Source organism: Hyla sarda, chromosome 2, assembly GCF_029499605.1.
Source record: "Hyla sarda isolate aHylSar1 chromosome 2, aHylSar1.hap1, whole genome shotgun sequence".
Taxonomy (NCBI): domain Eukaryota; kingdom Metazoa; phylum Chordata; class Amphibia; order Anura; family Hylidae; genus Hyla; species Hyla sarda.
In genome coordinates this window covers 240,282,242-240,308,056 of record NC_079190.1, presented here as the reverse complement: position 1 = coordinate 240,308,056, position 25,815 = coordinate 240,282,242, and the positions used below count along the sequence as shown (strand labels likewise).

The 25,815-nt window shown below is 42.1% G+C and overlaps 1 protein-coding gene across 1 annotated transcript in view; it reads right to left on the bottom strand.

Annotated features, from left to right (window-relative positions):
- The window catches only part of ULK2 (unc-51 like autophagy activating kinase 2), a 126,995-nt gene that overhangs the window by 20,902 nt on the left and 80,278 nt on the right, over positions 1–25,815 (bottom strand). The window contains exons 9-17 of the mRNA XM_056556720.1: positions 23,390–23,448; positions 21,718–21,800; positions 13,900–13,950; positions 11,613–11,704; positions 10,561–10,732; positions 9,546–9,606; positions 3,110–3,247; positions 963–1,102; positions 440–523 (exon numbers count right to left, since the gene is read on the bottom strand). Of these exons, the coding sequence (XP_056412695.1) occupies positions 440–523; positions 963–1,102; positions 3,110–3,247; positions 9,546–9,606; positions 10,561–10,732; positions 11,613–11,704; positions 13,900–13,950; positions 21,718–21,800; positions 23,390–23,448 (880 nt within the window). The remainder of the gene's footprint in view (positions 1–439; positions 524–962; positions 1,103–3,109; positions 3,248–9,545; positions 9,607–10,560; positions 10,733–11,612; positions 11,705–13,899; positions 13,951–21,717; positions 21,801–23,389; positions 23,449–25,815) is intronic.

The following is a 25,815-nucleotide window of genomic DNA, read 5'->3' as shown; positions in this document are numbered from 1 at the left end:
ACTGTACGTGTGAATAGACCCTGAGGGTAGGGTGGTCACACTAAGCGGATACACAGCGTATTTGATGCTGCGAGAAAACTGCTGAGTAGCGGGAACTATGCTGTGTAGGTGCTAGGAGCAGACACAGGGCTTTCCCCACCACAGCCCTGTGCCTGCAAAAGGTTTGGAGGCCGGCGGCACGCACCAACATAATTGTGAGGTGCGGCCGGCTCCCGAACCGTATTGCAGCCCGGTGTCTGCTCCTAGCGCATACACAGCGTATTTCCTGCTGGTCGGCAGATTTCTCAAGTCAAATACGCTAAGTATCTGCTCAATGTGACCCTACACCAAGTCATTTTTTTTAAAGCCATATTATTTGTAACAAATACAATCAAACCCCTGACAGAACCAATGCAGCTCATGTCTGTCGGCTCATATGAAGGGGATCTGCAGACTATACCTCCTGAGGAGCTCCTACTTCTGGACTCGTGGCCTTGAGCATGACTGCAACAACAATGTCCAATTTGCTCTGGTATGGTTCCCACTGCGAATAAGAGCACAACATACAAGAAGAGTGTCAGGACTGGGTGTCACTGTTTTTGTACAACCAGTTGTTGTAGTGTACCGGCAAGATATTCTTGTTGTATTTCAATGGATATGAAAATAGGACTTTGTCAATACAATCAATGCAGTGATGACCCTATACTATAAATGTGCTTATAGAATGTGATAAAATACATATAAAATGGGAAAAGCGCTAAAACAGAGGGCAACTACCTTCTTAAATTCTCCTCTTTACAGAACAGGCAGGTGTCTTCAGCTGCTATTTAAGCCATTTTGTGCAAAAACATGGGGAAAATCACAGTCCAAAGTGATGCTTACATGTGTTTACTAACAGAATGTAAGTCCTCACTTCACGTTTCAAAAGTATATGCAGTTCTGGAGGTAGGAATATCTTGAAAAAATGAGAAAATGTTAAATACCTAATGGAGAATATGGACGAGAAGAGCCAGTGGATAAACGCCGCCCAGTAGCTGACACCATGTCTGTTGAACTAGGAGATCCAGAACCAACCTTTAAGAAACCCATGGGGCTGGTATTAGAACGTCTCACTGCCCCAGATCTGTAATGAAAATACAGGTTGAGATCAGAAATTGTGCAGCTGACAACTTTTCCCTTTTAGGAACTAATAACTAAAGGTTACTTTTAAAGTCCCCTTTGGAGATTGAACATATACTGTACATGACAGCAGAACAGTACATAGAGTTCTACATAAACATGTGAGAAAAGGCCAAAGAATGCTCTAGGGTAAAGACATTAACATTGAACAGTATTTTTGTATTCTTTTAATACTGTAATCTTCAATAAGAAGCATTTTATGTAAAATATGGAGCAATAGCCCAGACAAGGACGGCAGTGGTGTGGTATTATATTATTAACATATATTGGGTAATTCCATTCACTTAAAGGGGTATTCCGGGCAAAAAGATTTTATCCCCTATCCAAAGGATAGGGGATAAGATGTCTGATCGCGGGGGGCCCGCTGCTGCGACCCTCCGCGATCTCCCTACAGCACCCGCATTCTATGCGGGTGCTGAATCTCCAGTTTCGGAAACCTCTGGGTTTCCGGGACTGGGGACCTGACGTCACGCCCCCCTCCATTCATGTCTATGGGAGGGGGCGTGACGTGAATGGAGGGGGCATGGTGTGACATCACGTCCCCAGTCCCGGAAACCCAGAGGTTTCCGAAACTGGAGATTCAGCACCCGCATAGAATGATTTCTTGATTATTCAGATTTAGAAGCATTAAAGGGGTTATCCAGGAAAAACTTTTTTTTTATATATCAACTGGCTCCAGAAAGTTAAACAGATTTGTATATTACTTCTATTAAAAAATCTTAATCCTTTCAGTACTTATGAGCTTCTGAAGTTTAGGTTGTTCTTTTCTGTCTAAGTAATCTCTGATGACACGTGTGGGAACTGCCCAGTTTAGAAGAGGTTTGCTATGGGAATTTGCTTCTAAACTAGGCGGTTCTCGAGACACGTGTCATCAGAGATTACTTAGACAGAAAAGAACAACCTAAACTTCAGAAGCTCATAAGTACTGAAAGGATTAAGATTTTTTAATAGAAGTAATTTACAAATCTGTTTAACTTTCTGGAGCCAGTTGATATATATAAAAAAGTTTTTTCCTGGAATACCCCTTTAAATGTGTGTCAAGTACATGGTCTTTATACATTCATTTTATTAAGAACACTTATGTATACTGTTCTATATCTGCTCTAAGATGGTTAATGTCATAGATTTAAAATAGTTATATATTGTATAAAAATACTGTATATACTCGAGTATAAGCCCACCCGAATATAAGCCCCTAATTTCACCCAAAAAACCAAGGAAAAGTTATTGACTCGACTATAAGCCTAGGGTGGGAAATACATCATCCCCCCCATGTCATCATCCAGACCCCTGTCATTAACACCCCTGTCATCATCACCCTGTCATCATCCCTCCTTCGTCATCCCCGCCCGTCATCATCCCCGCCCGTCATCATCCCCGCCCTTCATCATCACCGCCCTTCATCATCACCGCCCTTCATCATCACCGCCTGTCATCATCCCACCCCCCCCTTCATCATCACCGCCTGTCATCATCCCCCCTTCATCATCCCTGCTTGTCAATGTGTGAACAGTGGTCTACAACCGGCGGACCTCTAGATGTTACAAAACTACAACTCCCAGCATGCCCGGACAGGCTGCAGTGGTCTTCAACCTGTGGACATCCAGATATTTCAAAACTGCAACTCCCAGCATGCTCAGACAGCCGATGGCTGTCAGGGCATGCTGGGAGTTGTTGTTTTGAAACATCTGGAGATCCGCAAGTTGAAGACCACTGAGGGCGGAGAGTTCATTAGAGTATAAGCCGAGGGGGGTGTTTTCAGCACGAAAAATCGTGCTGAAAAACTCGGCTTATACTCGAGTATATACGATACATCTTAAAGCTATGTAATCTTGACTAATTTAACAAACAAACATCAGATATAAACAGTTTAGATATGAAGCATTCCCACTTTCTTAACATGCATTGAGTGAAACATCTTCTAAGCACAAGCAAGCATTCTTGACCATACCTGGGTGACCCATGTGGGTTAGACGTCGGGCTAGCAGCAGATGAGAGGTGCTGCTCAATGCGTTGATAGTTCCGTAGCTGCGTGGGGACAGGAATAGGTGCTGTTTCATTGCGTGGTGACATCTGAGGCTGGTTCTGCCTATAGTCAAAAAGCATGAAATGTGGGAATAAATCCCTGTGAACTGGTCTCTGGGTTATCTGAACCATTGCACAACAGGAACAGCAAAAACAAGAAGAAAAATGATTGGAGTGTTAAAACTAATGGCTTCAAAATCAATTTCTTCAACTCAAAGTGGGAAAAATGTTTTCTGCTAAACCAGAGTAGTACCAGACTCTCCCGCAGACTCTCCATTAGTGTATACAGGAGAAAAAGCCGAGCTTGTAAACCAGCAGGATAAGTCCCTCCCTGTCAGCCAAGCACTGCTGAGCAAAACAAAGCAATTCTAGGAAAGTCAGCGTCCAGCAAGAACAGGAAGTACAAGCGCAGTTCACACCAGCTGCACTGTTTATACCAACCTCACGATGTACGGCAGGTTACACATGAAGGCACATTATGCAAGTTTACCTCAGCAATACAAAGAACACTTATCCAGATCGCTCTACTCCCACACTTTGTCAACAACTGGCAACTTTCTCAACTCAGCAAGCAGAGTATGTCTTCTATCTCTACATAGAAGTATTTACACACCTACTAGTGCAAAACCTGGGTAAAGCTGAGGTCAAATGCCTCTTTTAACCTCTTCCACCACCTTGTTTAATGGCCAGTAGAATGTATGGTCATCTCTGACTCATGAAATCCAGCACAAGTAGCATGAACAACAGGGAGGCGCATGCGCAGTAATGTCTTCTCCTGGTTCGCCCTTGAGCTGTTCTGCACTGACAAAGCACACAAATGCAGATTTTACTTTGAGGCTACCAAAAGAAGACAACATTATTGCACATGCACCGCCCGCCCTGTTGTTCCAAGGCACTTTAGCAGGATTTGATGTTAGGTGAGGTGGAGGTGACGATACTGCCTAGTGGCTGTTGATCAAGGTGGTGGAGGAAGTTACAAGCGGCCCGAGAGACAGTGCTAACAAGTGGATGGGGGGAATGTTTCAGATCATGGGGGAAAGTCAAATGTCTTCTCGCATACCAGAAGATGTTGTATGTTTCCATTAACCAAGACCACCAAAAATGCTAGTAAAAAAGGGGATCAATCTGATCCAGTATGTTTTAACTCACTTGCACAGTAAGCCTTAAAGGGGTATTCCAGGCAAAACCTTTTTTTTATATATATCAACTGGCTCCGGAAAGTTAAACAGATTTGTAAATTACTTCTATTAAAAAATCCTTCCAATAGTTATTAGCTTCTGAAGTTTTCTGTCTAACTGCTCAATGAAGATGTCACGTCCCGGGAGCTGTGCATGATGGGAAAATATCCCCATAGGAACTGCACAGCTCCCGGGACGTGAGTCATCAGAGAGCAGTTAGACAGAAAACAACAACTCAACTTCAGAAGCTAATAGCTTTTGGAAGGATTAAGATTTTTTTAATAGAAGTAATTTACAAATCTGTTTAACTTTCCGGTGCCAGTTGATATATCAAAAACATTTTTGGCCTGGAATACCCCTTTAACTTTAAAAGGGTTTCCTAGAACTTAAACATTAATGGCCTATCCTTAGTACAGAGAATTAATGTTTAATTCCGGGAGGCAGCAGTCACCAGATTGACGAGTTGTGACGTAGCATGGCCAGAATGGGACGGAGCTACAGAACCAGGTACAAGCTGTCCCAACACATCCCACAAAGCCAATGTAAACAATAAGCGGCACATGGGGCTACCCCTTCAGTGTGTATGATCGATATGGTCGATATGGGTCCAAGAGGTTGGCTCTCCACCAACTAAACATCAAGTTCCGGAAACCCCCCCCCCTATGGTGACAACACATCTGCCCTCTTAAAAAAACAAAAACAGAGCAGCAAGTTTTGTGGTACACCTCACACTATTCAATAAAAAAGCAAGATAAAGAGGATTGTGGTTTCAAGTGAGAAACTGCCAGCAAAGTATTCATTCTCAGGAAACAGCTGCATAAAAAAATTGGAGCCTTCAGTCCACAGCAGCGCTCTGCTATTCACTCACAAGGGAGAGGTCTGCGGCAATAAAGTAATTGCCTTGTAACAGTAATAAATGACCTTTTTCAATATCTGAGTTATGATCACACCAGCATAATCCAAAGAGCTGTATGCAGACTGAAAACAATTCCATTGGCGCATTTACACACTGGGTGTAAGAAACGTGTTGGGACCTCATTAAGGCACGGCATTCTAACTTTGCCAGGGAGTAAAGTTGCACCCAGCACAATCTCTATTACAGTAATGTAAACTGTGGGCACAGCAAAAACAATCTATATTTTAAGCCCTGCAGCTTAATCTACCTGCTCGAATGTAGCTTGTTTCTGTAAATGGGAAGTGACGGCATAAACAGCCTGATAAAGGAATACGGCAATGGCCTTAGATATGGAATTTATTACATCAAGTAATGGCACTCTAAATTTGAGGTAAATCAACTTTTTTTTTTTTAAATCTACAATACAGGGTTCTTTTTAATAATGGGCTGAAGCTTAAACTGAAATATGATCAAAGTGGTGCAAAAATCTTAAAAATATAACAGATGCCTTGAATTTTTAGTGGATCTGTCAGCTGTATTTGCTGGTAAGATCTGCAGACACTGTTGGATGGCTGGTATTAAAGCACTATTTCTAAAGCTGATGGTGGTTGCAAAACTTATTTCTCAGCCAAGCATGAAGAAGGGCTCTGAACATCAATCAAGGAGGGGCTAGAAGGTAAGGGTGAGGGTTCTACCTCTTTGACACTTGGCTATAAAAATTGCAAAGGATTTTTTATCAATTTGGCCACCACCTTAAACTCCAGAAAATGTAGTGTTTTCCTATACCCTAAAAGCTATCCAAAGTTGTCTGCAGTTGACAGAGTTCCTTAAGGGACCATGCCAGGTTTCTATTGGCAATCTGCTTTCACAGACATGCGTTCAGGATTTTACTTAGGCTTCTTTCACACTATAGATTATTCATCCGTTATTAAACATCCGTTTTCTGTATTGTATAATTAAAAAACGGATGTATAATAATGGATGAAATAGCGGGTGCTAACAGCTGAATTACGTCTGTCAAAATAACGGGCATATTCATCCCTTAAATGGGCACTGTCATGATACAAAAAAATTGATATGTAGTAGTACTTAAGTACTACAACATACGGTATCTCTAATATACTTTAATTTAAAAAAGTGATTTTAAACCAGTTTAAAATCACTTTTAAATTCGGCCACTAGGGGTCGCCCTCCTAGTGGCCGAATGCATTCGGCAGTGACGTCACTACAGAATTTTGACTCATTTAAGCCTGGCAATGAGTCGAAATTCAGTCACTGCGGTGCTCGCTCCCGCCTGTCAATCAAACAGGCGAGAGCGAGCACGCTGATAGCTGGGGCTGCGCGCATTGGCCAGCTCCACTGGCCTCGCACATGGCCCCGCACACCCGTTACCCTGTCCGGAAGGAGGCGCGCGCACTCATTGCTACGCTGATCCTCCAAAGGGAGCTACCCTTTAAGACCCGTTATAACATCCGTCATGTACCGTTACTTTATGCCCGTTTTAACACGTCTGCCTACAGACTTCCACAGCCGGGACTACTACTACTCCCATCATGGAACAGACTTCTTTCCATGATGGGAGTAGTAATTCCCCAGCTGCGGGAGTCTGCCAGTGGCTGGGGAGGGTACATTAGTGTTTATATTACTATCCCCATCATGGAACAGATTTTGTTCCATGATGAGGGTTGTAGTACAGGGGCTGAGGGATTGATCGCACCGGGTCTCACTTCTGAGACCCGATGCGATCAGAAGTTATTAAACAAGGGAGCGGGCAGCATGCTCAACTCCCCTGCGATGTACAATGTATTTTTACTTTCATTTTTAAATTCCTCGCCAGTACAAAAGAGCCATTCAGGGCTCCCGGCGGGGTTTTTAAACTTACAGTGTGCCTAATTACTGTATAATCACATTCCTCCTGACTAAAGTATATTCATTTGATTCCCCCCATGTGTATATGTATGATTCCCCCCCTGCCTGCTGCCCAGTCATCTTCTAATGCTGTCACAGCACATAGCAGGGACATGCCATTCCATTCCCTGCTGCTCATCTCCGTACTTGACAGAGATGAGCTGCTGGGAATGGAGGGACCTGTCCTCCCTGTGTGCTGCTTCATTCACCGCTGCCGGTTTCCGAAATGTCTCCGCTGCTGCCCTGCTCCAAGCGCAATCAGAGCGCCCAACAGGGACATGTCAGTCTATTCCCCACTGCTCTTCTCTGTACCCGCCGGAGATGAGCAGTGGGGAATATACTGACATATCCTAGCTGGGCGCTCTGATTGTGCTTGGTGCAGGGCAGCAGCGGAGACATGTCAGGCAATGGTGGGAAATGAATGAATGAATGAAGCAGCACACAGGGGGGACAGGTCAGGTACCGGCAGCAGTGAGGAACGGAGCACTATAAAAGCGCACAGGGGGACCGTCCATCCATTCTCTGCTGCTCCTCTCAGATACGAAGATGAGCAGCAGGGAATGGAATGGCATATCCCTGCTGTGAAAATAAGTGCATGTGCCGTTTTTTCTTCCATCACAAATAACATCCGTTGTTCATGATGGGCTATAACGGGTCTTAACGGATAATCAAAAAATCCCATAGACTTTAAAGGGATTTTTTAACGGCCGTTTAACATCCATTTTTAAGGCTTTTCTAACGGAAGTGTATAACGGGTCTTTTAACGGAGCAACTTTATAGCGTGAAAGGGGCCTTAATGAAATACAGTATGGTCAGGTTCCCTTTTTATGTATTTGGCAGTATATATATATATATATATATATATATATTTGGTGAATGCCTCACATTATAGCACAGAATTTTTTTTCTCCTTATTGTAACAGTCATATTATGGACATACCTATTAGTAACAGTAGTGGAGCTACAACGAGAGAAGCTACAAGGGGCTTTCTGTGCATGTCCGGAACCCCCTGAAATATTTAAGGGAGACTGCCTGTAAAGTTAAGTAAGTATAAACCAATTCACAAAGATACATATAAATCCATGTATTAGTCTACACAAACTGTTTCCTATTGTTGATGTAAGATGGTTCCCTAAGCTATTACTGGCATGTATTCAGATAAGATAACTAACATCTTGAAAATCATGTTTCTACATGAAGATTGAATTCTTTACACTGCTGCTTTATTTTAGTTATATTGGTGGAGATTTATTAAAACCTGTGTAAAGGAAAAGTGAAGTAGTTGCCCATAGCAACCAATCAGATTGCTTCTTTTATTTTTCAGAGGTCTATTTAAATGAACACTATCAAAATATAAAATGATTTATATATTGGACATTTTGGAAAACATTGAGCTATATAGTTCATAAAACATTTTTATCTATTTTTTTTGTAGAAATCCTGGCTTCTAGAAAAGACCACTAGGGGTCCCCATTCCATCCAGAACATACGGTAATTCTGTCTGGCTGCATCATTATCCTAAGCACAGACTGCAACGTAAGTCCAGTAAGTGACGATGGGGCTAGCACTTCTCTGTGCTCACTCTTGTCCTGTCTGTCAGACTGAAGCATGAAAACAGAGAAGAGGGGAACTACAGAGTAGCCTGCAGTGGCTGCATGAAGAGACTCAACACAGCACAGCAGAATCAGGGAGGAAGTGAAATCATGGTGACTGAGGGCGGGCTCAGTACTTGCCGTGAAATGCTCCTTCAGTAAGCAGCAGTACAGATGGATTTGTGACACAAATACAGAAGCTAGACACATAAAAAAGACATGCAAAGCATCTGCATTACCTAGTAAGTAACATATATAAGCATTATTTTTTCTGTGATATGACAGGTACACTTTAAAAATGAGGAAGCAATTTTCCTGTTAAAGGGGTACTCTGGTGCGTAGACATCTTATCCCCTATCCAAAGGATAGGGGATAAGATGCCTGAATGTGGGGGGTCCCGCAGCTGGGGACCCGCGTGATCTTGCACACTGCACCCCGTTAAAATCAGTCCCCGGAGCGTTTTCGCTCCGGGTCTGATTACTGTCGATCACGCCCCCTCCCATAGACTTGCATTGAGGGGGCGGAATCATGATGTCACGATCTTCCGTTCCAGAACCTCCAGCTCTGCCGGAAGCAACAGATACAGGTGGGTGCTGCATGCTATATTGTGCGGGTCCCCAGCGGTGAGACCCCCTGCGATCAGACATCTTATCCCCTATCCTTTGGATAGGGGATAAGATGTCTAGGGGCGGAGCACCCCTTTAAATCTTCCTAATTGTCTGCAAAAAAAATTTCTACATGGTTCTTTTCCGAAGTGATAAAGTAGGTTAAAAAAGGTAAGAACTTACCCTCCGCACATCAGGAACTCACTAGATGCCCTGCGCCCAGCTGTCACTGTGGGCATATCATCTGCAATAAAAGGGGTACAAATTTTATCACAAGAACAGGAATGTTGCTCAAGCACTATCTTTATTTTACTTGCAGTCTTCTACAATATAAAAAACTTCTCATCTTTACTGTCTTGCAAACTTTCTATTACATATGTGTGAAATTTAGGACAATTAAAAAGGCTATTCAATTATCAAAAAATTTGATATGCTGCTGTGGACAGGGTAAAAAATAAGTCACACCCACCTACCTCCATTCCCCAGAAATCCTGTTCCAGCACTTTTTGATCATTTGTTGCTGCTTCGAGGACGTTGGCGCAGGCCCTGCCTACTCGGCTAATAACTATTGTCAGTTGTGTCACTTCTCGGTTAGTGATTGGTTGAGCAGGAAGGTCCTGCTGTTAAAACTCGCCCTAGAAGTAGCAACAAGAAAGGACAAGCAGGGGACCGGAAGTCACTGGAACAAAAGCTGAAGAGAATAGAGGTGTTTATTTTTATTTCTACCCTGTTCCCAGCAACATAGCAGATTTTTTTTCATACTGGATGAAAAGGGTAGAGAGTAGGGTCGAGCATGTTGGATTTTCACTTCCAGACCCGAATGTTCTGGGGGAGAAATGGCAGCCTGGCTGGTACTTCCCCTACCCATAGAGAACACATTAACGTTCAGCAGTGACAAGAGTTTATATGCATGGGGAGGTCATCCGCTCATCCGACAGTTAATGAAAATGGAAGACCACCTTTAAAGTGCCTATACACTAATAAAAGCTGTCAGCAGAACGGCAGGGGAGTAACATCTCTGACAACAGCTTATCTTGTGTGAGAACAAAGGACCAGCCATAATGAAATCCAACAGTATGGATCCTTTTTCCCCTTGACATGTACAGGTTCTATAAAATGTCTAAATTCTGGCAGGGATTATCCACCATAAATCTGTGCTGCACAGAGACCTGTGAAGTAAATGTCTGGAGGTCCTTACATGAATGATCCGATGAGGGATTGCTTGGTACCAGGACAAAGTCATCTGTGTCGCATGAAGAGTTCTTGCTGCTGGTGCTGGCTGAGTCCTTGGAGATTTGTAAATAATTTGGAGGACCCAATGGGGGTGATGACAGATTCTCTTCTTGGATATGCTGCATATCTGGCAGAGACTGGGAAGTGTAAAATAAAATAAATAAATAAATAAATAAATAAATAAAAAGTAGTATAAAATTATTTCTTGTATAGATATAAGAAAAGTGATGTCTTCTGTCTGTTATTTACATAGCTAACATCAAGCCATCAAGACAAACAGCCATACTGTTATATTTACTGGTTATTTTTATTCTCAAAGTGATCAACCAGTCCCTTCACCTTTCCTATCCCATCTCACAAACTTTACATTCTTCATGCACTGGTTTTGGTATTATAGTACTAATGTTAAAGGGGTATTCCAGGAAAAAAATTATATCAACTGGCTCCAGAAAGTTAAACAGATTTGTAAATTACTTCTATTAAAACAATCGTAATCCTTCCAATAATTATCAGCTGCTGAAGTTGAGTTGTTCTTTTCTGTCTGACAACAGTGCTCTCTGCTGACACCCCTGTCTGTCTTGGGAACTTTCTGGAGCCAGTTATATAAAAAAAAGTTTTTTCCTGGATAACCCCTTTATAACACAGGAGTCACAATCTTTTAGGCCAAGATTAGTTTGTAAATTGTGTTCTACAATTACCAAACTAATAATAGTTAGATCTGTAATACTTGGAGTAGAGATGAGCGAACTTCCAGTAATTCGATTCCTCACGAACTTCTCGGCTCGGCAGTTGCTGACTTTAGCCTGCATAAATGAGTTCAGCTTTCAGGTGCTCTGGTGGGCTGGAAAAGGTGGATACAGTCCTAGGAGAGTCTCCAGCCCACCGGAGCATCTGAAAGCTGAACTCATTTATGCAGGCTAAAGTCAGCAACTGCCGAGCCGAGAAGTTTGTGACAAATCAAATTACTGGAAGTTCGCTCATCTCTAACTTGGAATAATAAAATTCCTGTATACTTACAGGAGGAGATGCAAAGCGACAAGATGGTGAGCTGCCACAGGAGCTGCCTGAAATACTTGACCCCGAGTAAGTAGGCACTGGGACAGGGCAGGCTAGAAGTATGAGAGAGAAATAGCTTTATAGTCATTCATGCAGAAGGAATAAGGACTATGGGGGGGAAATTATCATTGGTTTAACCCTTTTTTGTGGAGTACATTTGTCGCACAGTTTGTCTCAGACGCTGTTTTGATACTTTTCATTGCGACTTTTGCTTTAGAAGGTTTTTCAAAAGGAGCATACCAAGTCATGATTTCAGTTGATACATTGCAATCGTCGGGAATTTATAATGTGCAACTTTTCAGTTTGTCGCATCTTTTAACTGCGCTAACTTAGGTGCAATTGTACATCAGCCCTGACTTGGCATGAAAACTGACTGCAAGCAGCATTATTAAAAAGTCGCACATTTTGTTGCACAAAAAGTCATAGAGGGGTACCATACAAAGTGGAGTCCTGAAGTAAGAAATGTGATCAGCACCAGATTTATCACTTGCCCTGACCAATGTTATAAATCTGGTGCAGGTACACAGTTTCCATCACATGAATTAATGGGGTAAAAAGGCGTTCACCTACACCACTCTTTATGAATACCCTCTGCAATGTCTCACATAATTGCTATGGCTAGGCTTTTCTGTATGCACCTGGTCTAGCATCACAGCTAGACAGCTTTCCCTTTATAAGGGTGTATACCAGGAGAACTATTATTCATTGGGTAAGAGCAGGAGAAGCCAGATTCTTGGATGCCATGAATCTCTGCTACTATTAACTATTCAAAAGATGAAATATTACATTTGTTAGCATTTACTGTTAGCATTTACGGGTTGTGCACCAGATTCTGTCGCATTGCGCCAGAAATTCTGTCTGCGCCAGATTTTGCACCAGAATTTAAAAAACCCCGACTAACTCTCCATTTAGCTAAGAAAACCCGAAAAGGGGTGTGGTCTCCGAAAAGGGGCGTGTTCCCGACATTTTCACAAAAAAAAACAACATATTTACTAAGGTTTCCACATAAAATGTGGTGGATTTGAGCTGAGGAAAACCAGACAGATCAGAACATGTGTAAAAAAAAGCAAAGTGTAGGGAAAGGGGAAAATGTAGGGAAACCTTAGTAAATACCGTGGAAAATAAATTGTAGGGAATTAAAACCCACAAAGAAACCTACACTCCACTCTTAGTAAATAAGGGCCAATATATCAATTTGTTCAGTGCACACAGATTAGGCAGCATAAGTGTCACAACTAATACAGTGTTATAGACACCATTCTGCCCCCTATAGGATCAGCATAATTCATCAACCACCAATCACTTTTGTGCCAATTCTGGTTACACAACATTCTTATGTTTACTACAAACTTAGGTGAACACCCACAGGGGAAAGTGTAATGATGAAATAGAAAGAGGTGCTATAACCCCGCGTATATGCAGCTCGACCAATCTTCTGGATGAAAGAAGAATGTGGAGCTACAACAGCTCAGTAAGCATCTTATGCAGGGTTTCCCAACCAGGGTGCCTCCAGCTGTTGCAAAACTACAACTCCCAGCATGCCCGGACAGCCTTTGGCTGTCCGGGCATGCTGGGAGTTGTAGTTTTGCAACAGCTGGAGGCACCCTGGTTGGGAAACACTGATCTAATGCCTCCCTCTATTTATAACTGGCAGAAATAAAACTTAAAGGGGTACTACGGTGGAAAATATTTTTTTTTTTTAAATCAACTGGTGCCAGAAAGTTAAACAGATTTGTAAATTCCTTCTATTAAAAAGTCTTTACCCTTCCAGTACTTTTTAGCAGCTGTATGCTACAGGGAAAATTATTTTCTTTTTTAATTTCTTTTTTGTCTTGTCCACAGTGCTCTCTGCTGACACCTCTGTCCGTGTCAGGAACTGTCCAGAGCTGGATAGGTTTTCTATGAGGATTATCTCCTGCTCTGGACAGTTCCTGATATGGGCATCAGGTGTCAGCAGAGAGCACTGTGGACAAGACAAAAAAGAATTTCAAAAAGAAAAGAATTTCCTCTGTAGCATACAGCTGCTAAAAAGTACTAGAAGGGTAAAGATTTTTTTTTAAATAGAAGTAATTTACAAATCTGCTTAACTTTCTGGCACCAGTTGATTTAAAAAAAAAGTTTTCCACCGGAGTACCCCTTTAAGCACCTGCGAGAATCTACGCTTTGACTACATCTGGCAGGCATATTGCTAACCACAAAAAAGTCCCATCAATATTTACATTGAAGATATACCTCTGTATGTACTTACACTTTTTCACTGTAGAAACCTGATCTAAGAAAGGATGATTGAAAAATCCCTCTGTAGAAAAAGAAAACAAACATGTTATTACTGAGCGCACATTCTCTGCTGAAGGTAGTGCTGCTCCATAATCTACGTCTAGTCCTGACATCTGTAAGAGGGGAACTTCATTTCAGCACAAAAAAAAATTAAATAGGAGTTCTGGCACAGACACACATTAAAAAACAGCTAAATATTCCTTTCTCCACAACGTTTACTCATTTCACACATGATTAAAATAGAAGCACAGACACACATTAAACAGCAAAGTATTTCTTTTTTTTTGCCACTTTTACCAATGTCACACGCAATGCTGCTTTGTGTGCATTATAGTGCAAAAAAGTTACACCTTTTAAGAAAATACATAGAGGGAGATTTATCAAACTGTGTAAGGATGGGTTCACACCACGTTTTTGCAATACAGTTCCCGTATCAGGTATTTGATAAAAAACGGATTCCTCAAAACCTGACTAAACTGTATCAAAACGTGCATACAAATTTTGATCTGTATACAGTTTGAAAAATGATGCCCGGTTGCATCCGTTTTTTAAGAAAAAAAACGTACAAGTTTTTAACTTTTCATTCCATTATGAATAAAGTTACACTTGTTTGATTGAAAAAAAAACTGTGCAAAGTCAAAAACCGTATGGTGAAAACCGTATGGAACCGTATGCACATACAGTTCTGTACGGTTCCAATTGACTACCATGTTAAAAAAAAAAAACTTATATGTTTCAATACGTTTTTTCACCCCGACCAAAAACCGTGGTAGGCTACGGTTTTGGGTACGGGGAAAAAAAAAAAAAAAAAAACGTACAGGATGCAAAACAGACACAACCTGATGTATCTTTTGGCATACGGTTTTCAATGGAGAGTCAATGTATACGGTTTTCAATATAGTTCTTTACGATTTTCAAATTGAAAATGTATACGGGAACTGTATTGCAAAAAAGTGGTGTGAACCAAGCCTAAGAGAAAAACTGGAGAGATTTTTCCACAGCAACCAATAACAGCTCAGCTAACGAGGTGTGGTAAAGTGAAAGTTGAGCTGCGATTGGTTGCTGTAGAAAAATCTCCTCAGGTTTTCTCTCACACAGTTTGATAAATCGAGGCTATAGAGCAGCATGTTTCTATGCAAATGACTCATTGAGACTTCAAATTGGAGGAGATCTGAAAATGTGCCATAATACTACCTCCACCACCATTGACAGCTGATGTGGTCTATTTAGCTCATAAGCCCTTCCTTTCCTTCCTAATGTTGTTCTCATACCATCATTCCGGTACAAGTTAATTTTGGATACATCAGACAAAAGACTTTTATTTCAAAATGGATGTTAGGTTTTGTCTAACAAAGCGATATTTGGCCTTTTATGTGGTTTTCATCTATATTCACATTCATGTAGGCGTCTCTTGAAGGCAGGCTCTGACAATGATGATATGACTACCTCCTTTCTTGACTTGTTTTGACGATGTGAAGGGTTTTTTCTGAATTCTGAAATCATCCACTTTAGTAAAATTCTGTGCTCTTCTGGGCCTACTAGCATTGCTGAGCTTAAAGGGGTTATCCAGGAATAGAAAAACACAGCTACTTTGTTTCTCCAGGTTGGGTGTGGTTCTGCAGCTCAGTTCCATTGAAATGAATGGAGTCAAGTTGTAATGCCACACCCAACCTGGAGACAGACATGGAGCTGTTTTACAAAGAAATTAGCTGTGTCTTTCTATTCCTGGATAACCTCTTTAAAGGGGTATTCTCACCTAGATGTTTATGACATATCATCAGGATGTGTCATAAATGTACAGCATTGAGGGCCCTCTGTCTTTCTTGTGGCCAACTGGTCAAAAAACTGAAAACAGCCAAATGGGCTGTTTACGTAATCCCCATAGAAGTTAATGGAAATTGAGAAAACTGTGTAGCACTAGCTCTCTTAACGCTATATTGGTAACGCAGAAATTATGGAAACAATGTAGCCCGTTTTTGGCTTCCCAACCACCTTCAGCGATTGGAAGCAGGCTTGAAGGGGAGATATATGCAGGTCCTATAAGTGGGTTCTACATCTATGGAACATTTACGGCATATCCTGTGGACATATCTTTTCTGCTCTCCATCTGTTACTTGTGGATTTTACTGCAGATTGTGATGTGGATTCACTATGGATTTCACCACTAAACACTGACACGCCCAAGATGCTCCTCTAGGTCTGAAGATTGGTGAAGGTCAAAAAGGGTAAGACCCCCAACAATCATACACGGATAGCCTATTCTTAAACAGACATAAATAGGATAGTTAACTACATAGTTAACTTTTTTTTACATTTTCACATCTATTTGTGATTTACTGTAGCTAGAAAAACAGGGAGCCGAAACAACAAAACCTATTCTCGAAGAGAAATAATGCATTTCAAAAATGTAATAAATAAAATGAAACAGTGAAAATGGAATGGATTATGGAAAGATTACTGGAGATTTTGTGGTTCATAAATCATAAGACAATATTGGCAAATGTATTTTTTTCCTTTCAAGCTGAATAAGTCTATTTCCAGACATGTAAATAAACAATTTGGTTCCTCAAATCTTGGCAGACTTACAGGCCGACTAATAATTAACTCCAAGAAAAAGGAACCAAGACAAGGTATGCATGGCTGCCAGCTCTGTTGTCAGCAGAGAGAATTTCGACACCGACTGTGCTGATCAGCCTACAACACCCCCGAATCTCCAGATAGGACAATAAAGCCTTGGGAACAGAATGTTCTCAAGAGGATAAAAGCTTTTATTTTAAAACCTTGGATGTGTGGCAAAGCACCAATAACACCTTGCTGTACACAGCTTATTGAAAACAATGACAAGTCGCCACTTCAACCATGGTGACAGGCAGGAGAGATTATGTTATAGCACTCACAATGATGACTACCACAAGCAATCTAGTTATTTCCATCATTCTCAAGCGTGTGCATCATGCAGATCGCTAATATAAAGGAGTGTAATGGAATATGATCACAAATCTATAGAATTAGATTTCCTTTTGTGCTTAACATAAAGATGACAATTTGGACAGATAATAATGTCCATAGAGGGTGTAACATTCTCTTAAAGGGCTACTCCAGGTAACTGTGGACCCCATCTCAGCCGGTGATTTGCTGAGCTTGTCATCGTTCCTGCTCGTCTCTGAAGGTGAGAGCCTGAGCATGCCGAGGACAGGTAAGTGACTGAACCCTGTACAGGAGATCATGGGGCCCGGGAACCCTGACAATCTCCACAGGATGGGAGATAAGTTTTTGTTCCCCGGAGTACATCTTTAATGTAAACTCTAAAGGTTGGTGCTCTGGGCATTCACCATTACACTATGTTACTGGAACTTCTGTCCATAACCCTCTCTTTACATATGTATAAACTGACAGGAACACAAGGTTGTACCCCCCTAATATTACATTTAAACATCTAATTGAAATGTCACTAAAATTACGTCAGAAGTGAAGTATAAACAGAAGATTGCATATTAACATGTGAACATTAAGGGATTCTCTAAAAAATTACAGGGTTATTCAAGACACAGACTTTCTTTTGGAAAATTACTTGGATTATTAGCTGTGGGGGTTTGGGGCAGCTAATGATCAATAGGGGTCCAGAAAGGCATACCTTCAGCAATGTCACATTGATGGACAGGCCATTAATGTCCCAAGGAATCACTTTAAATAGCAATGAATGGTAAATGTATAACTAAGGTTCATTTACAACTAATAATGTAAATGCAATATAGCACACTAAATTTGGTCTCAGATAGCCTACATTCTTTTGTTTCAACCCTATTACAATGCTGCAGGTATGTGTGAACACATATTTGCTGCCATTCAGACTTTTACCTACAATGTAGGCAAATTCCACTGTTGCCATAATGTCTTTTACACCTGTCTTAAACCCACCTCCCAAATATTTGTGCACGTGCCCCTTATGTCTGAGACCCATTAAGGCATGAACTTCTTAAGACCTCTGAAGCTGCCCTGTGTTACATAGCATCAATATGATAACAATAGATCATTTTAGTTGTGAAGTGGGACTTCAAAGTATTGGACTTGTTTTCCAGCACATCCCACATTTCATTGATCAGCTTGAGGTCTGGAGTCTTTGGAGACCAAATCAACACTTTTTTTCATGTTCCTCAAACCATTCGTGAACTATGTTTGCAATGAGAGTTGAGCAAACTTTTGAAAATTGATCCGTTCGGCTGACACTGCCTAACAGGTCTAAATCCATGTCTAAGACAGGAGTGTATTTAAGGCTCAGCAATGGTGACATGTGGTAGATGCCTGCCAGTGTTAATATGCACAGGGAGGCATGGAAAGACACGGCATGGCTTTATCCCAGCGTGCCAAAAATTATCACTTTTTTGAGAGTAGTAACAGAATTGGCGTTCTAAAATAGTGAAGACTGAAGAAGAAATAGCTCTTGTATGAAATGCCGAAAATAAAAAAAAATACCCTTTCTGGGAATGATGGGTTGATATGTGTAGGCTTAACTGGAAGTAGGGTGATATTGGATTGGTGTTACTAATAGTATCCTGCTTACAGCAGGTGGCAGCTGACAGATGTTAATAGCATACAGCAAGAGATGGCAGACTGATGTCACTAGCGTACAGCATGAGATGGCATGCTAGTAGTGGAAGGAAGGTGGTGGGCTGGCGGCTAACTGAACTTACTATTGTACAGCATGAGATGGCGAACAGATGTCACTAGCATATGAGATGGCGGACAGTTGTCACTAGTGAACAGCATGAAATAGCCGACTGATGTCACTAGCATAGAGCATGAGATGGCGAACGGATGTCACTAGTGTACAGCATAAAATGGCGGACTGATGTCACTAGCATAGAGCATGAGATGGCGAACAGAGATCACTAGCGTACAGCATGAGATGGCGGACAGATGTCACTAGAGTACAGAATGAGATGACTGACTGATGTCACTAGCGTACAGCATGAGATGGCGGACAGATGTCACTAGCGTACAGCATGAGATGGCGGACAGATGTCACTAGCGTACAGCATGGGATGGCAGACTGATGTGGACAAGACAGAACACTCATGGCAAACTGGGCAACTTCTGGCCAATGGTCTAATCTGGTGAGCCAGAGGTCCATTGAGTCTGGGCTCATGGTGTCTGTCAGAGAAATGGCACTGCTGAGGTAGGCCTCTACCTGGTTGTTAAGGTGATGGTTTACATCCCTTTGATGTCAGGGGAACATACAGGATGCAGAAACATGTGCTCAAACGTCAAGATGCTGCCACTACTGCTGATGCTCCTGCCTCTTGCAGGGGTAGTGCTGTCAGAGGTAGAGGAGCGTTGACTCTGTGGAGAGCAGAGACTGGACCCTCGTTCAGCAGGTGTTTGTTGCTGGAAATCCGTGGCAAGCTGGCTGCGTAGCTTCTCCTTATATAAATCCAATTTAACAGAAGGTGCAAAAAATTCCCCCATTTTGGTTTTATACCTCATCAGTGTTGCCTTGAGTAAGATCCCCCTCTCTCTTCCATTGAGTCAATCTCCAAATCCTCCTCTCCTCAGGTCCCACTATCTCCTCATTCAACTCCTCCTCCACAAGGAGAACATCTGTACTGTTGCCATCAAAATGTGAAGTCTCCTCAGCCCTCATTTTTCCATCATCGCCATCAGCATCTGCTCCAAAAGGAATTTAATTTCAAAATAAAAATTTTAATTAAATTATATGGATCCTGGTCTGGTGATGCTGACATGCCTGGGTTGTGTAAGCGTAGACCTGGCTGGCTGCAGGGTGGTTGCAAAAGCAAACGCAACAAATTTGAATTTGGCTAGCATACCTGGCTGGCCACAGGGTGGTTGCAAAAGCAAATGAGATAAATTCGAATTTTGCCCCATCCAGGTGGCCCAGGCCTGGCTGGGAAATCTCACCGAGACAACAGAAATGGAGCAAAGCTCTTTTTCGGCAAAGTATTACCCCTGGCTATAGGTAAAACTCCACATATCAAACGGTGCATGCATGGTAAAGTTGTCTCAGCAAAATAATGGCAACTAGCAATACCTTAGCTGGGCACACCCCAATTGTTGACAGAAGGCCGAGGAGTCCACAAGATAGTATGAGAGGGCTTGTGCCATCTACAACTTGGCCAAGTAGGAATTGAGGCACACTACAACAGGGTGACAGGGAGAATACCATTGTCTGGAGGACATGGATTCCCCAATGGATAACTGATGGGATCGGGGGGGGAGGAGGGCACAATACAGATGAGACAAATCCCGAAAATGTGCTGCCTATGGAAGAAGCCTGGCTGTTAGACAGTTGGGAGAAGACAGCATGGATGTTTCCAAGCATTCCAAAAATTATCTCATTTTTGGGAGCAGCATAAGGTTCTTAGTCTAGCAAGTGAAGAAGACGGCATGGATTTTTCCAAGCCTCCCAAAAATTATCCCTTTTATTGTGAATGATAGGTTGTATACGTGTAGGCCCGGCTGGAAGTAGGGTGATGGTGGATTGGTGTTACTAGCAGTAGCCTGCGTATAGCAGACGGTGGTGAGGTAGAGTTATCTGTAGCCAGCAGAGAGCAGGCATTGGTGGGCTAGGTATACTTCTACTCAGGCTTTGTGATACTTTAGGTGCTGACGTAGAGGCCTAATGCCTACATTTGGAGCCTGTCTGTGCCTCACTTTCTCTCTGTAGATACTGCACCATGCCTGCCTTCCTGCATCTGGTAGTACATAGTAAAGAATTTCCACATGGCAGGATAGTGTAAATAGCTAGGTACATAAACATCAGACTGTGCCACTGTTCTAAAATGTTTTTTTCTCAAGCATTCATATCCAGCTCCAAGGGCTGACCGTGACCCAACTCCCTTACCAGACATCAGTGTCTTTTAATCTGTGTCCTTGGCTGTGTCCTATTGGCCTTTGTGCTCGATGAGACAGTAAGCAACAAATCACTTGATAGATCTGGGTTGTCATGTGATCTGCTGCTTTCCCTATCTCACTGTGCCCTGCTTATTACGCCACGCCAAAAAAAACATGCTTTATGGTTTTTCGCACTATTTACCAGCTCACGCGAGCTGAACTGGTAATCGTTTGAGTGTTCGCCGAGCTGAAAAAATCCAAAAGTTCAGGTCGAATCCGGGTTCGCTGGATTCAGCTCACTCAACTCTATTTGCACTGCCAAGATATGCTTTGTCTGCAACAATACTTAGGTAAGTGATACATGACAAGTCTATTCACATAAATGCCAAGATCAGGCTTCCTCTGGTTTGCCTTCTTCCCTCAGTGCATCCTGCGGTAAGGCAACACAATGACTGAATAATGTAAAATAAAACTTTTTTCTAATGATCCATGGTCCAAGTCAGAGGCTGATATGCCTACTAGTGGTGCTTTTAGTAGTGGTCAGGAGTCCCTATATACTTTACCTGGTCAGTGATTTTAATGGTATGGCTGCTGGTCACCATGCTCAGTACATTATCTTCAACTGTATACTGACAGCCCTGTTATAATACATTTGACACATTACCTTTTTATGCGCTGAAAGTTAAACACATAAAAGTAGTCATGGTGTTTTGGTTTAAACAACTGATTCTAAGAGACTTTTTTGTTTTTACTCTTCTCACGGACATGGATAGTTTAGTGGTGTTCTATGCTCAAGTAAATTTTGCCATAGAAAATTGCCTCTATATCATTTCTCTTCCCTGTACCCAATCTGTTCACACTAAGTTTTGTCGTAGGTATCTCTCCATTAGGCTTATGTTTTTCTATCAGTGGAAATATAGAAAGAAAATATAGAACTTACCAAAATCGAGCCTGTCTTTTTGGTTTCTCTGTAGTAGTCCCAGCAACAAGTCTGATAGATAAGCAGAGGTTTCTCCAGGAATGCTGCAACAATAGATCATAGTAAACATCAGCTACAACTGGAATTCCATAGAACTGTATATAAGAAAAGTTTGTGGATACTTTTGTCTAGAAGAGGAGGCTTGCTAAAGACAAATTAACAGCTGGAAAGACTAATACAATGGGGCAGATTTGTGGTGTAGCTAAAGCGTTACTCTCATTTAAAACAACTTCTGACATGTTGGCCAGAAATTTGATCGCACAGGGTCCCAGGAATGACGATCGCTAGCTATAACCTTCTGAAGTGCGTGGTAGCAAGGTCTACACCTTAGCCAGCCATTAGATTAAAATTTTCCACTGCACAAACTTATTCAGACAAAAGGTAGGATTTGATTGACCTTGGGGGACCATGGCACAGCCTAAAGCGCACTTTACCTGGCTGTAACTTGTAATCGTAGCAGGTCTCAGGAGTAAGACCCAATGCAAACTTAACTTTTGACATGTCTGGTCAACATGTCAAAAGTTGTTTTAAATGATTAACACTTTAAAGAGAATATGACACCCTGTTCACCCACACTAAACCTAATAAACTAGGTTATAGTGCGAGTAAACAGCTTTAAAAAGAAGAGTCACTTACTTAAATCCGTTGAGTTCTGGCAATGTAAACTTTGCTATCCAGTGCGCAATGGAGGCAGGGAAAGGCTCCCCCAGCTCACCTGCCTCCTCCATATTCTTAGTTTGCCCCGTCCCTTCATTATCATGCTAATGAAGGTCAAGGGTCAGTGCACAGAGAGCAAAATGTTCACCCGCCACCTTCATTAGCATAATAATGAAGGGAGTGGGGCGGACAAAAAAATATGGAGAAAGCAGGGGAGCTGGCTCAATCCCTCCATTGCGTACTGGATAGCAACGCAACAGGAAGTTTACAGTGCCAAAACTCTGAATATACTCAATGGATTTAAGTAAGTGGACCCCTCTTTCTAAAGATGTTGACCCGCACTATAACCCAGTATATTATATTTAGTGCAGGTGAACATGGTGCATGATTCTCTTTAAGCAAATTTTTAGGATAAAATGCATTGAAAACTATGTGGCCAGGGCTAAACACATCTGAAAAAGTGATTGGAGGTTCAGAATAGCTGTGAGCTTTTATTTTTGAAGATTTTTCACCAATCTTAAGTAAGAAAAAAAATGGTTAGATCTGACCTGGTGTGGTGTCAAGCCTTTGCTAGACTCATCAGTGTGCACCCTTATGAAAGTGAATCTCTCCCATTGCAGAGTCTGCCAGAGATGACTAAATGTCCCCTAAAGGTTCTATAAAAACATGCAGACAGCTGCTTAATAGAAACACCAATCTAGTAGATCAGCACTTGTTAAAGGCTGCTTCAGACTGCGCAGTTCTTGAGTGCCCGACTGCAAGAATAATCACTGGATCTTCTGGTAGCCCTTCACTTACATCATTGATGACAGCACATCCCATTTACACAAAGATGTGAAGCCGACCAATGATTATTTTTAGCTCGTTCATCAGTGATCGCTGGGTCCTTTACACAGGGCAATCATTAGCCTGTCTGGCCAATATTCTTCCCATGTAAAAGGCCCTTAAGGATTTAAATATTAAAATGTGACAGTACCTTGGAACTAGGTTTTTATTCTTTTCATAAAACAGTCTCAAATCCTGAGGGCTATTTGCCTGTCAGAAAGAAATGGATAGATATAAGAGTTCTATACCCATACCCTTTCTCGCACACAATAATGTAATAATTTAAGCTGCACACAAGTGGCATTAAATGAAAAAATACTCCAATATGCCAGAATTAAAACAATTTTATATGTCGCAGGTGACTGAATGGCGTAAGACACTGAAATAGCGACACAACCATTAGTCACTTTCACATGGCAGTACAGTACCTTGGTCAGTATTTTGCATCAGTATTTGGATGCCAAAACCAACAGTGGAGCCTTTATTGTGTTTGGGACCTAATCCAGGTTTTGGCTTCCAAAGAGCCTAAATACCTACATTTCCAAACAATTAAAAACATAGCAAATTACAAGGATTAACAATCAATCTAAAATCAAAGTAATCAATGTTCAGATTATTACAAAAAATAGGTAACTGTAAAATCATATAATTTGTGTAGGGATACCTATTCATTTAAAGGGGTTCTCCGGTGCTTAGACATCTTATCCCCTATCCAAAGGATAGGAGATAAGATGCCTGATCGCGGGAGTCCCGCCGCTGGGCACCCCCATGATCTTGCACGCAGCACCCGTTTGTAATCAGTCCCCGGAGCGTGTTCGCTCTGGGTCTGATTACCGGCGACCACAGGGCCGGCGGCGTGTGACACCACGCCTCCGTCCCCATGTGACGTCAAGCTCCGCCCCTCAATGCAAGTCTACGGGAGGGGGCGTGATAGCTGTCACGCCCCCTCCCATAGACTTGCATTGAGGGGCGGAGCGTGAGGTCACACGGTAGCGGAAGCGTGACGTCACATGCCGCCGGCCCCGTGATCGACAGTAATCAGACCCGGAGCGAACACGCTCCAGGGACTGATTACAAACGGGGTGCCGCATGCAAGATCATGGGGGTCCCCAGCGGCGGGACTCCCGCGATCAGGCATCTTATCCCCTATCCTTTGTATGGGGGATAAGATGTCTAAGCACTGGAGAACCCCTTTAACCCCAGGGCCGTAGCCCGGGGTATAACAACCCTATTTATTTAGCCCCTAAAAGTTAACTTTTATTGGTGTACACAATAAAATAATGAACCCAGAAAGAAGGTTAAAACTGATGCCAGTTTGCACAATAATATATGTACAGTCATGGCCGTAAATATTGACACCCCAGAAGTTTTTCACGAAAATGAAGTATTTCTCACAGAAAAGGATTGCAGTAACACATGTTTTGCTATACACATGTTTATTCCCTTTGTGTGTATTGGACCTAAACCAAAAATGGGAGAAAAAAAAAGCAAATTGGACATAATGTCACACTAAACGTCAAACATGGTCTGTACAAAATTATTGGCACCCTTTCAAAATTGTGGAAAAATAAGATTGTTTCAAGCATGTGATGCTCCTTTAAACCCACCTGTAACAGGTGTGGGCAATATAAAAATCAAAACTGAAAGCAGATAAAAAGGAGAGAAGTTCACTTAGTCTTTGCATTGTGTGTCTGTTTGTGCCACACTAAGCATGGTCAAGAGAAAAGAACTGTCTGAGGACTTGAGAACCGAAATTATGGAAAAATATCAATTCTCAAGGTTACAAGTCCATCTCCAGAGATCTAGATTTGCCTTTGTCCACAGTGCGTAACATTATCAAGAAGTTTGAAACCCATGGCACTGCAATGCAGGATAGTCCAGAGGAGCTCCAAACAAATTCCAAACATATTCAAGCTGTCCTGCAGGCTCAGGGAGCATCAGCGTCAGCGCGAACTATCTGTCGACATTTAAATTAAATGAAACGCTATGGCAGGAGACCCAGGGGGATCCCACTGCTGACACAGACATAAAAAAGCAAGAATACATTTTGCCAAAATGAACTTGAGTAAGCCAAAATCCTTCTTGGAAAACGTCTTGTGGACAGAAGACAACAAGACAGAGCTTTTTGGTAAAGCACATCATTCTACTGTTTACCTAAAACGGAATGAGGCCTACAAAGAAAAGAACAAAGTACCTACAGTGAAATATGGTGGAGGTTCAATGATGCTTTGGGGTTGTTTTGCTGCCTCTGGCACTGGGTGCCTTAAATGTGTACAAGGCATCATGAAATCTGAGTATTACCAACAGATTTTGGGTCCGACTGTACAGCCCAGTGTCAGAAAGCTGGGTTAGCGTCAGAGATCTTGGGTCTTCCAAGCAGGACAATGATCCCAAACATACATCAAAAAGCACCCAGAAATGGATGGCAACAAAGCACTGGAGAGTTCTGAAGTGCCCAGCAATGAGTCCAGATCTAAATCCCATTGAACACCTGTGGAGAGATCTTAAAATTGCTGCTGGGAAAAGGCGCCTTCCAATAAGAGAGACCTGGAGCAGTTTGCAAAGGAAGAGTGGTCC